Source organism: Cyanistes caeruleus, unplaced genomic scaffold, assembly GCF_971803275.1.
Source record: "Cyanistes caeruleus unplaced genomic scaffold, bCyaCae1.hap1.1 HAP1_SCAFFOLD_101, whole genome shotgun sequence".
Lineage (NCBI taxonomy): Eukaryota > Metazoa > Chordata > Aves > Passeriformes > Paridae > Cyanistes > Cyanistes caeruleus.
The window spans coordinates 822,068-833,137 of record NW_028255903.1 but is presented as its reverse complement, the minus strand read 5'-3'; the positions used below and the strand labels follow the sequence as shown (position 1 = coordinate 833,137).

At 47.7% G+C, this 11,070-nt stretch overlaps 1 protein-coding gene across 3 annotated transcripts; it reads left to right on the top strand.

The window, feature by feature from the left end:
- The first annotated feature begins 5,392 nt into the window (after positions 1-5,392).
- Positions 5,393-10,906, top strand: LOC111943578 (uncharacterized). Of its 3 annotated transcripts, none has more exons than XM_086873617.1 (8): positions 5,393-6,581; positions 6,691-6,741; positions 6,946-7,312; positions 7,891-8,067; positions 8,324-8,471; positions 8,703-8,880; positions 9,428-9,562; positions 9,849-10,906. In XM_086873617.1, exons 1-5 carry the CDS (start codon positions 5,544-5,546, stop codon positions 8,428-8,430), a joined length of 1,740 nt encoding a protein of 579 aa, XP_086729743.1. In that variant the 5' UTR covers positions 5,393-5,543; the 3' UTR covers positions 8,431-8,471; positions 8,703-8,880; positions 9,428-9,562; positions 9,849-10,906. The 3 variants fall into 3 exon arrangements, with proteins under 3 accessions (XP_086729743.1, XP_086729742.1, XP_086729745.1); XM_086873616.1 differs by having other exon boundaries at positions 8,661-8,880; XM_086873619.1 differs by lacking the exons at positions 8,703-8,880; positions 9,428-9,562; positions 9,849-10,906 and adding an exon at positions 7,687-7,745 and having other exon boundaries at positions 8,324-8,434.
- The last annotated feature ends 164 nt before the right edge of the window (positions 10,907-11,070 follow it).

Sequence of the window (11,070 nt, the reverse complement as noted above, 5' to 3'; positions counted from 1 at the left end):
AATCCCTCTAGAATCCAGAAAAAAAATCTCACAAAATTCCCTAGATCTTCCCAATCCCCACCAAATTCCAGAAACATCCCACAAAATCCCCACAAATTTTCACAACATCTAAGAAAATACCTCAAAATTCTTCATGTCTCCTCAAAATACCTCAAAATTCCATAAAACTACCACAAAATCTCCTCAATATTCAAAAATATTCAAGAAAAATCCCACCAAATTGCAGAAAAATACCATACAATTTATTAAATGTTCGTCAAAACCCCACAAAATTCCAGAAACATCCCACCAAATCGCCACAAATTTCCACAAAATTTCAGAAAAATCCCAGAAAATTCTTCAAGTCTCCTCAAAATCCCCCTAGATTCCAGGAAAAAAATCTCAAAGAATTCCATAAATCTACCCAAAACCCTACCAAATTCCAGAAACATCCCACCAAATCTCCACAAAATTCCATAAAATCTAAGAAAAATCCCTCACAATTCTTCAAGTCTCCACAAAATCCCACAAAATTCCAGAAAAAATTCCAACAAAATTGCAGAAAGCTTATCAAAACCCTACCAAGTTCCAAAAACAGCCCACCATATCCCCAGAAATTTCCACAAAATCTAAGAAAATACCTCAAAATTCTTCATGTCTCCTCAAAATTCCTCAAAGTTCTACAAAACTCCCACAAAATCTCCTCAATACCTTGCAAAATTCAAGAAAATACCCATCAAATTGCAGAAAAATCCCACACAGTTCATTAAATGTTCTGAAAACCCCAGCAAAATCCAGAAACATCCCACCAAATCTCCTCAAAATTCCACAAAATCTAAGAAAAATACCTCACAATTCTTCAAGTCTCCTCAAAATCCCATAAAATTCAAGAAAAATCCCACCAAATTGCAGAAAAATCTCACACAATTCATTAAATGTTCTTCAAAACCCTACAAAATTCCGGAAACATCCCACCAAATTGCCACAAATTTCCATAAATTTCTGAAAAATCCCACAAAATTCTTCAAGTCTCCTCAAAATCCCTCTAGATTCCAGAAAAAAAATCTCACAGAATTCCCTAAATCTTCCCAAAACCCTACCAAATTCCAGAAACATCCCACCATATCCCCAGAAATTTCCACAAAATCTAAGAAAATCCCTCATAATTCTCCAAGTCTCCTCAAATTCCCACAAAATCCCACAAAACTCCCACAAATCTTTTCAAAATTTCACAAAATTCAAGAAAAATCCCACCAAATTGCAGAAAAATACCATACAACTCATTAAATGTTCTGAAAACCCCACCAAATTCCAGAAACAACCCACAAAATCTCCACAAAATTCCACAAAATCTAAGAAAATACCTCAAAATTCTTCATGTTTCCTCAAAATTCTACAAAACTCCCACAAAAATCTCCCCAATACCCTGCAAAATTCAAGAAAAATCCCACCAAATTGCAGAAAAATCCCACAGTTCATTAAATGTTCTGAAAACCCCAGCATATTCTAGAAACATCCCACCAAATCTCCACAAAATTACACAAAATCTAAGAAAAATCCCTCACAATTCTTCAAGTCTCCACAAAATCCCTCCAAATTCCAGAAACATCCCACAAAACCCCCACAAATTTCCACAGAACCTAAGAAAATGCCTCAAATTTCTTCTAGTCCCGTCAAAATCCCTCAAAATTCCACAAAACTCCCACAAAATCTCCTCAATATCCTACAAAATTCAAGAAAAAATCCCACCAAATTGCAGAAAAATCCCACCCAATTCATTAAATGTTCTGAAAACCCCAGCAAATTCCAGAAACGTCCCACCAAATCTCCACAAAATTCCACAAAATTTCAAACATCCCTCACAATTCTTCAAGTCCCCTCAAAATCCCTCAAGATTCCAGAAAAATGTCTTACAAAATTCCCTAAATCTTCCCAAAACCCTACCAAATTCCAGAAACATCCCACCAAATCTCCACAAAATTCCACAAAATCTAAGGACAATCCCTCACAATTCTCCAAGTCTCCACAAAATCCCACCAAATTTAAGAAAAAACTCCAACAAAACTGCAGAAAGCTTCTAAAAACCCCACCAAATTCCAGAAACATCCCAGAAAATCCCCACAAATTTTAAAAAAATCTAAGAAAATACCTCAAAATTCTTCTTGTCTCCTCAAAATCCCACAAAATTTCAGAAAAATCCCACAAAATTCTTCAAGTCTCCTCAAAATCCCACAAAATATCAGACAATTCCAGAACATCACAAAAAAACCCCAAAAAACTGCAGAAACATCCCACTAAATCTCCACAAAATACAACATAATCTAAGAAAAATCCCACTATATTCATCAAGTCTTCTGAAAATCCCTCAAGATTCCAGAAAAAAAATCTCACAGAATTCCCTAAATCTTCCCAAAACCCTACCAAATTCCAGAAACATCCCACCAAACCTCCACAAAACTCGACAAAATCTAAGAAAAACCCCTCAAAATTCTTCAAGTCACCACAAAATCCCACCAAATTCCAGAAACAACCCACAAAATCTCCACAAATTTCCACAAAACCTAAGAAAATACCTCAAAATTCTTCATGTCTCCTCAAAATCCCTCAAAATTCCACAAAACTCCCACACAATCTCCTCAATATCCTACAAAATTCAAGAAAACTCCCACCAAATTGCAGAAAATTGCCACACAATTCATTAAATGTTTTGAAAACCCCAGCAAATTCCAGAAACATCCCACCTAATCTCCACAAAATTCCACAAAATCTAAGAAAAATCCCTCACAATTCTTCAAGTCTCCACAAAATCCCACCAAATTCAAGAAAAATCCCTCGAAATGGCAGAAATCTTCTCAAAACGCCAAGAAATTCCAGAAACAACCCAGAAAATCTAAACAAATTTCCACTAAATATAAAAAAATACCTCAAAATTCTTCATGTCTCCACAAAATCCCTCAAAATTCTACAAAACTCCCACAAAATCTCCCCAATACGTTGCAAAATTCAAGGAAAATCCCACTAAATTGCAGAAAAATCCCACACAATTCCCTAAATGCTTTTAAAACCCCAGCAAATTCCAGAAACATCCCACCAATTCTACACAAATTACCATAAAATTTAAGAAAAATCCCTCACAATTTTTCAAGTCTCCTCAAAATCCCACAAAATACCAGAAATTTCCACATCAGTACAAAAAAACCCCACCAAATTCCAGAAACATCCCACCAAATCTCTACAAAATTCCATAAAATCTAAGAAAAATCCCTCACAATTCTTCAAGTCACCTCAAAATCCCTCCAGATTCCAGAAAAAAAAATCACAAAATTCCCTAAATCTTCCCAAAACCCTACCAAATTCCAGAATCATCCCACCAAATCTCCAACAATACCACAAAATCTAATAATAATCCCTCAAAATTCTTCAAGTCTCCACAAAATCCCACAAAATTCAAGAAAAATCCCACACAATTCCCTAAATGTTCTCAAAACCCCTCCAAATTCCAGTAACATCCTCCAATATCTCCACACATTTCCACAAAATCTAAGAAAAATCCCACAAAATTCATCATGTCTCCTCAAAATCCCACAAAATTCCACAAAACTCCCACAAAATCTACTCAATATCCTACGAAATTCAAGAAAAAGCCCACAAAATTACAATAAAATCCCACACGATTCCCTAAATTTTCTGAAAACCCCACCAAATTCCAGAAACATCCCACACAATCTCCACAAAAATTCCACGAAATCAAAGAAATAATCCCTCACAATTCTTCAAGTCTCCTCAAAATGCAACATAATTCCAGAAAAAATTCCAACAAAATTCCTTAAATGATCTCAAAAACCCCAGCAAATTGCAGAAACATCCCACCAAATCTCCTAAATATCCCCCAAAAATCAAGAAAAATCCCACAAAACTCCAGAAGCATCCCACAAAATTCCCACAAAATTCCACAAAATCTAAAAAAAAATCCCAAGAAATTTTTCAAATCTCCAAAAATCCCACAAAATTCAAGGAAAATCCCACAAAATTCAAGGAAAATCCCACAAAATTCAAGGAAAATCCCACAAAATTGCAGAAATCTTCTGAAAACCCCACCAAATTCCTGACACATCCCACCAAATCTCCACAATTTTCCACAAAATCCAATAAAAATCCCTCAAAATTTTTCAAGTCTCCTCAAAATCCCTCAAGATTCAATAAAAATTCCACAAAATTATTTAATCTACATTTGTCTTGGCAGTTGTAGATCCCGGCTGCTCTTGCCCCTCTTCTGCTTGCCACCTGAATTTTAGCAGTACAGCTGCAATTGCCTCTTCCAATCAGTGCTACCCACTGTGCTTTTGTGATGGGGAACTCAGGATTTTTGTTTCAGGCACCATGGTCAGTAGAGATCAAAATGCTCCCTGAGCACTAAGTCGAGAGGAATTAAAGACACACAGGTCACGTTTGCAGTGCTCAAACACAGCCCTGCTGCTGCTGCTGCTGCTGCTGAAATAGAATCAACAGACAGAGGCCATCACAGAAATTGCCTCTGCAGTGGCAAATAAAATGAAAAAATCCTCCCGGAGAAAGAAAAAACAGAACTTCCCAATTCACTTCATTGTTTCTTCTGAGCAGCAGAAGAAAAAGGAACAGGGCACCTTTCAGGCAGTTCCACAAGCTCGGGGTTCTCATTTCCTGGGGAATCGGAGATGCAATTGGTCTTGTTAAAAGGATAAAAGCAAAGGGAATGAATTGGGAATTATTAGGAAAAAATGACCCTTCTTACACACGAAGTTCACCAAGTCATTCCCTGCATTTCTCCTTTTCACAGTCTTTCTGTCATCCACTGACAGGTCCAGCTTATCATGTTCTGCTGCTTATCATCAACTGATTGTGCTCTTGATTTCTACCACTGCAAAAGATATAGAATCATCTCAACTGAACACAGAAACAAACTCTCTCTGTCAGCCCATCTTCATGTTCCAGATCACTTTCAACATGTCCATGGGGCTGTTGGAATGATGAGCTCTCCACTGCTGGCTGCAGGCTCTGGAGATTCTTTCTCCACATTCAGCCAGGCTTGTTTTCCCCAACAATTCCTGGTAACTCATCATGTTTTCTTTGGGTAGAAGAGGAACAATGAAAACCTTAGCAATGGCACAACTCCCCAGTGCACAAGGAAAAGAAAGAACAAGTTGTCAAGTTCTTCAACCATTTGTCCTGCTTTGCTGCAAGAGTTGTGCTGCACTCACAGTGTGGGGAGCCAAGAGAAGCTGCATCTGGGGGCACATCTTGTGACAGGAGCTGCGCCTTGTTCTCCAGGACAGGTTTTTGGAAAGAACAGACGGGACTGCGGAGAAGATTCTGGGAAAATTGAAACAGCTTTTTCAAGAAATGAAAATAAAATCCAAAGAAACGACCAGTATGTTTTTCTCTATTTTTCTCTAATTTTTTTTTCTCTATTCTCTATTTTTATGTTTCCCTTTTCCATCTTGCACTGTTTCTCTATCCCATTCATTCCAAATGGATCTCACCTCTAAGATTTGAGACTTGGCAAGTTTTAGACACTGTAAAATACCATGAGCTATAGCCAGTTTGCCTTGCCCTGTTTTCCTTGGAAAGCAATGCTGGAGACACAAGTGCAGTGCTTGGGTCAGGTACAAATTCTGCATTCAGGGAATGTGCTCAGACAGTGTTTGACGCTCAGCAGGGACAAGGCACAGCAGCAGCCAAGGCCATTGCTGTGTCCCTGTGCAGGAGTCCAGACTCTGGCTCTTGGCTCACCAGGGCAAAGTTCCCGTGTTTGGCCAGGCTCAGGGGCTGCCCGGGGAGCGCGGGGCTCGGCGCGGGGCCGAGCGGGCAACGGACAAACGGACACGGGGACAAACGGCCCCGGTGCTTCAGTTGCAGCGGCAGCAGTGGCAGCAGCGAAAGAAGCGATTTTATCAATTTTCTGTCTCTCCTCTCCCTCTCCCACTGTCCCTCATCTTCTCCCCGTCTCCCTTTTCCTGTGTCCCCTTTTCGTCCAGTTTCCCTCTCCCCGTGCCCACCCGGGCCATGCTCCCGGCCCGCCCCCGGCCCCGGGCGGGGCTGCCCCGTCCCCGTTCCCGTCCCCGTCCCCGTCCCCGGCCGTCCCTCCGCGGTCTCGCCTCTGCCCAGCTCTGGCTGTGCTGGCTCTGGCGCTGCTGGGCATCATTGCCTGGGGCTGGGGCGGCATCGCTGCCCTTTGGTTCCACCTGGCCCGACCTCGACCCCGGCCCCGGCCCCGGCCCCGGCCCCGGCCCCGGCCCCGGCCCCGGCCCCGGCCCCGGCTCCTCCCGGGGCCCGCGGAGGACACAGGCGGTGCGGCCGCTGTCGCCGCCTCCGCTGCGGCTTCCCCGGCCCGAGCTCCGCCGCTGTCGCGTTCCAATGAGGGAACGCCTGCGGATGCCCGGCCCGGGGAGGTCGGGGAGCGCTCGGGGGCCGTTCCTGGCCCCGGGCCGAGCGCTGACGGCAGCGTCTCTTCCCCAGGGAAGGCGCAGCAGGCCCTGCAGCAGCGGTACCGAGTGGGTTCACTGCTGGGTCGCGGCGGCTTTGGCAGAGTTTTTGCGGCCACTCGGCTCTCGGACGGACTCCCGGTGAGCAGAGGGGCCGGCGGCGGGCGGAGGAGGAGGAGGGAGCAGAGGAGTAGGATGGGGCTGGATGGGGTGGGCGGCGAGCTGAATCCGCTGTTCCTTTGGCTTGCAGGTGTCCATCAAAAAGGTGCCACGGAACCGCGTCCGGCACTGGGGCGAGCTGGTGAGTGAGCGGGGCCAGCGGCAGAAGCCGGGGAGTGCCAGGCGGGGATGAGCTGGGGCCTGGAAGGGTGGGAGCCACCAGGACACCTGGAGGGAGAGCGGGCATGGGGCCAGTGGAGGGTGCAGAGCATCCCGGGCTGGCTGAGGGCTTCCCGAGCCCTGGCACGGGCTCAGCCCCACTGACGGCACCGTGCTCCTCCCGCAGCCCGACGGCACCAGCGCACCTCTGGAGATCGTGCTGCTGGACAAGGTGTCCACAGGCTTCCCCGGTGTGGTGCTGCTGCTGGAGTGGTTTGAGCTCCCCAACACCACTGTGATGGTGCTGGAGCGCCCGGAGCGGTGTCAGGACCTGCGACGTTTCATTCGGGCACGGAGGTTCCTGTCCGAGGAAGAGGCGCGGGAGCTGTTCCAGCAGGTGCTGGCGGCCGTGCGGCACTGCACCAGCTGCGGGGTCCTGCACAGAGATATAAAACCGGAGAATGTCTTGGTTGACCTGGACACCGGGCAGGCAAAACTGATTGACTTCGGCTGTGGCGCCTACCTGCAGGACACAGCCTACACTCAATTTGCAGGTGAGCCGACACAGGGGCAGGCTCCTGGTCCTGGCATCTCCTGGCCCAACCTGGGTGTGGCAGCAAGGATTATCCCAGGATAGGGGCTGGGGCTGGGGCTGGGGCTGGGGCTGGGGCTGGGGCTGGGGCTGGGGCTGGGGCTGGGGCTGGGGCAGCCAGCCTGACAAAATCCCCCGTGGGTGGGGGTAGCAGAGAGGGGGAGCCAGGACCTGTGCACCAGCTGGTTTGGTGTGCAGGTGAGAATGGGCTTGGACTGCTCTGCTCACCTGGTTTGCCTTGGTTCAAGATATTTTTTGGGCAATGCCAGCAGAGAGGATGTGGGTATGGTTTTTCCCCAGCACTGAGTGCATTTATCCTTTGTGTGTCATGGTCAGGCCTTGCCAGGGTTTCTGCTGCCCTCTTCCAACACCAGTGGCTTCTTTTCCAACCCCAGGTTTGTACCCAAGACCCAGGTGCAGGTGAGAGGGCAGCAGGTCACCCCATGGGCCACTGGGGTAGCCACCACATGCCCAGGGATGCTGGGGCCAGGCTCTGGGAGCAGCAGCATCCCCCTGATGAGCTCCATCCATATTCCATAGGAACACCGTCATACAGCCCCCCGGAATGGAACGACTTCGGGTGGTACCATGGCGAGGCAGCGACCGTCTGGTCCCTGGGCATCCTGCTGCACGAGATGGTCTGCGGGGAGCACCCTTTCAGGAGGGGCAGGAACATCAGATGGGGCCAGCTCCCGCTGCCACAAGGGCTCTCCCAAGGTGGATCCTCATCTCTGGGCACGGGGGGAACACCAGTGTTGGGAGACAGCAGCGGGCTCGTGAGCATCCCGCTCTGGCAGCTGCTGAGGAGGTGGCACATGTCCTGCTCTCCTGGTCTCCTCCAAAACAAAGAATTGATGGGAAAGTTTAGGCCCAGTTCTGAGCACATCCAGCGTGGCCTGGGCACGAGAATAGTGGGGCAAAGCCGACAGGAGCCTTCTCCAACTGACCAGTGGTTTGTGGTTTCTCTCCCCAGACTGCCAAGTTGTGATCAGGTGGTGTTTATCCCTGAACTCCTTGGACAGGCCCTCATTAGAAGACCTGTCCTGTGATCCCTGGATGCAGGATATTCATCAGCCCTAGAAGAAGGGAGAGAGCCACAGGCACAGTGATGCAGGGACCTGGTAAGTTACAGCTCCACACATGCCCTGGCAATCAGCAGCAAAGAAACCTAGACTTTTTTGTCCTGCCTGTGTCACTGCACTGGGGTCATCGAATGGGAACACACAGCCCTTGTGCTGGAGCTGAGCTGCTCTGCCCAGCACTGGTGGGCACCATCTGAGCTGGTTTTGCTTGTCCTGGTTCACTGACAGCTGGGCCCTGGGCAGAACCCTGACAGCCTGGTGTCACCCCAGGGAAGAAGGAGCCCCTGGAGAAGCTGCACCAGGTGGGGCTGCTGCTGCTGCTGCTGGAGACATGGAGGACAGCAGCAAGGATGACAACCTCTTCCTCCACCTGGCCAGGGGGAGCTGGCGATGATGGACTTTGATTCTGGCACCTTCTTCAAAGCCAGGCTCCACAGAGAATTTTCAGGTAAGTCCAGACCCAGGGGGATGCTCCCAGATTTGTGCATTGGCCGGCAACCAAAGGTTTCCCCTTTGCTGGGGCAGATGCAGCTGATTCCTCAGTGGCTGCCCAGCTGGTTTTTGGCAGGGCTGGGGGCGTGGGCTGGGGTGGTGACGAAATGGGAGTGGGATCCTGGCCCTGCCAACAGCCCCCACCACCCACCGTGCCCCGGGCTGGGGCTGGGGCAGCCAGCCCAACACAAACAAACCCCCAAGGCAGGAGCACAGGTGGGACTCCAGAACCTGAGCACGGCTGCTTTGCTGTGCAGGCAAGGAAGGGCTTGGGCTGCTCCACTCCCCTGCTTTGCTTTGGGATCACCGTGATTTTGGGGGACAGTGCAGGGGGAAAGGGAGAAAGCATAGGCTTCCCTTACCCATGGGTGGGTTTTTCCCCAGAATGTAGGGGTTGGGCCTTACTCAAGCTCCTGACAGACATAAGATTTTTTACCATTTTTCTTGTTTCCCCTTTTTGTCTGTAACCTATTTTCATTAATTTGTTGTTTGTTTTTCTAAAGGAAGCGTTCTAGGTGGGGTCCAGTCTGGATCGGGAAGTGCTTGGGACCAGCTGTGGCGTGGATGGGCCGTGCCCTTGGAGAAGACTGAGGACATCATTTGGGACCAGCTTTTCTTGTGGCAGCGGATGGTGTGAGGTGGGTCCTCATCTCCTTGGCATGGGTGGGACAAGAGCTTTTGGGAGATGGCAGCGGGCACAGGAACATCCCGCTCTGGGCAGCTGCTGAGGGGCTGGATCTGCCGTGGCTGGCTGCGGGCTGGGCACATGTCCTGCCCTCCTGCTCTGCTCCCCAAGGCAACAGTGATGGGCAGCTTTGGGCCCAGCTCTGAGCATGGCCAGCATGGCCTGGGCACCGCGGCTGGCTGGGACAAGGGGACAGGAGTCTTCAGCTGATGGGCGGTTTCTGGTTTCTCTCCTTACAGCCGGGCTCTGCGGATGCTGAGGCTGCTCTGGGCTCTGCCAGGGCTCTGCTGGGCTCAGCACCAGGCCGGGATCAGCCAAAGAAGAAACGCTGTGACCTGCAGCAGAGACTTGAGCATTTTGGCAATGCAGCTCAAGTCTGCAGAGTGTCCACCTCCAAGGGAAAACATGACACCCCCCAAAAATTAAACTTGTTCCATAACTTCTGAAATGAAATCAATCTGGGATGACCCCTAATGACATTTTTTCATTTTGCTCAAGCTGTAGCTCAGCCCTTCTCTGAACAGTTCTGTCCCACACCTGCCTTTTACTTCACAATTGCTCCCTCCTTTCCCCCAGTGAGTTCCCAGCCCATCACAGTCTCCATCACACTGCAGCCTTCCTTGATGCCCCTCACCACGAGGAAGGCTGAGCCCCAGTCTCAGGGACCCATCCTGTCACTGGCTGAAGAGCAGCAATGTTTCAGAGGTCTGGTGGGAGTTTAGTGTCTTTCAGAGCTGCTCTCCAGCCCTCCGGTCTCCTCACTGCTGAGTTCCCACTCCCTTTTCCTCATCCATCAGGATGAGCTCTATGAATCCCCTTGTGATAAATGGAAATGATTTGTGCTAACTAAATTGTAACTGTTTGGAAAGTTATTATTAGAAGCAATCAGGAGAATTGGTGTTACAAGCAGATGTACCCCTTTAAAAATGTTACATGTTAAAATTAAGATAGAGGATGTAGTTCTGGGATAAGTAATGTCCCAAGAGAAAATAGACCATGAGATGGACAAAGTTGGAACGACTTCAGGCATAGGGCCTGAAAATTATGAAATGTAAGACTAATTAGTGGAACACAATGCTTACTTGCATAACACAACACTTAGTAAGCATGCACAGCCTTTAAGGTTATCCAGAGGACAATGAGGATGAGTGTAAGCCTTCATCCAAAATACCACTGAAAGAAGACTGAAGACCCCCTAGCAACAAATGAAGCATGCACCATGACGAATAGTGACGTAAAGTCAAAGAATCAGAAATATGAGAAAACTTACAAGAAACATTAATGAATATTATAAGCATACAGTATATGAGTTTTGTTTGAATTGCTTTGTTTTGTATGTGAGGTGGGGTGAGAAGTCCTCTCTGTAGCCCGGTCAGTTTTGCTTATGCTTTAATCATACTTAATTACTGGCAAACTATATTCACATACATATATATATATATATATATATATATATATATA

Excerpts from the sequence above, each read along its gene's own strand:
- LOC111943578 (XM_086873617.1), top strand. The coding sequence starts at position 5,544 with ATGAGCTATAGCCAGTTTGCCTTGCCCTGTTTTCCTTGGAAAGCAATG. Across the intron at positions 6,742-6,945 it reads TCCGGCACTGGGGCGAGCTG|CCCGACGGCACCAGCGCACC; the intron begins GTGAGTGAGCGG and ends CTCCTCCCGCAG. Across the intron at positions 8,068-8,323 it reads GCCACAAGGGCTCTCCCAAG|ACTGCCAAGTTGTGATCAGG; the intron begins GTGGATCCTCAT and ends TTCTCTCCCCAG.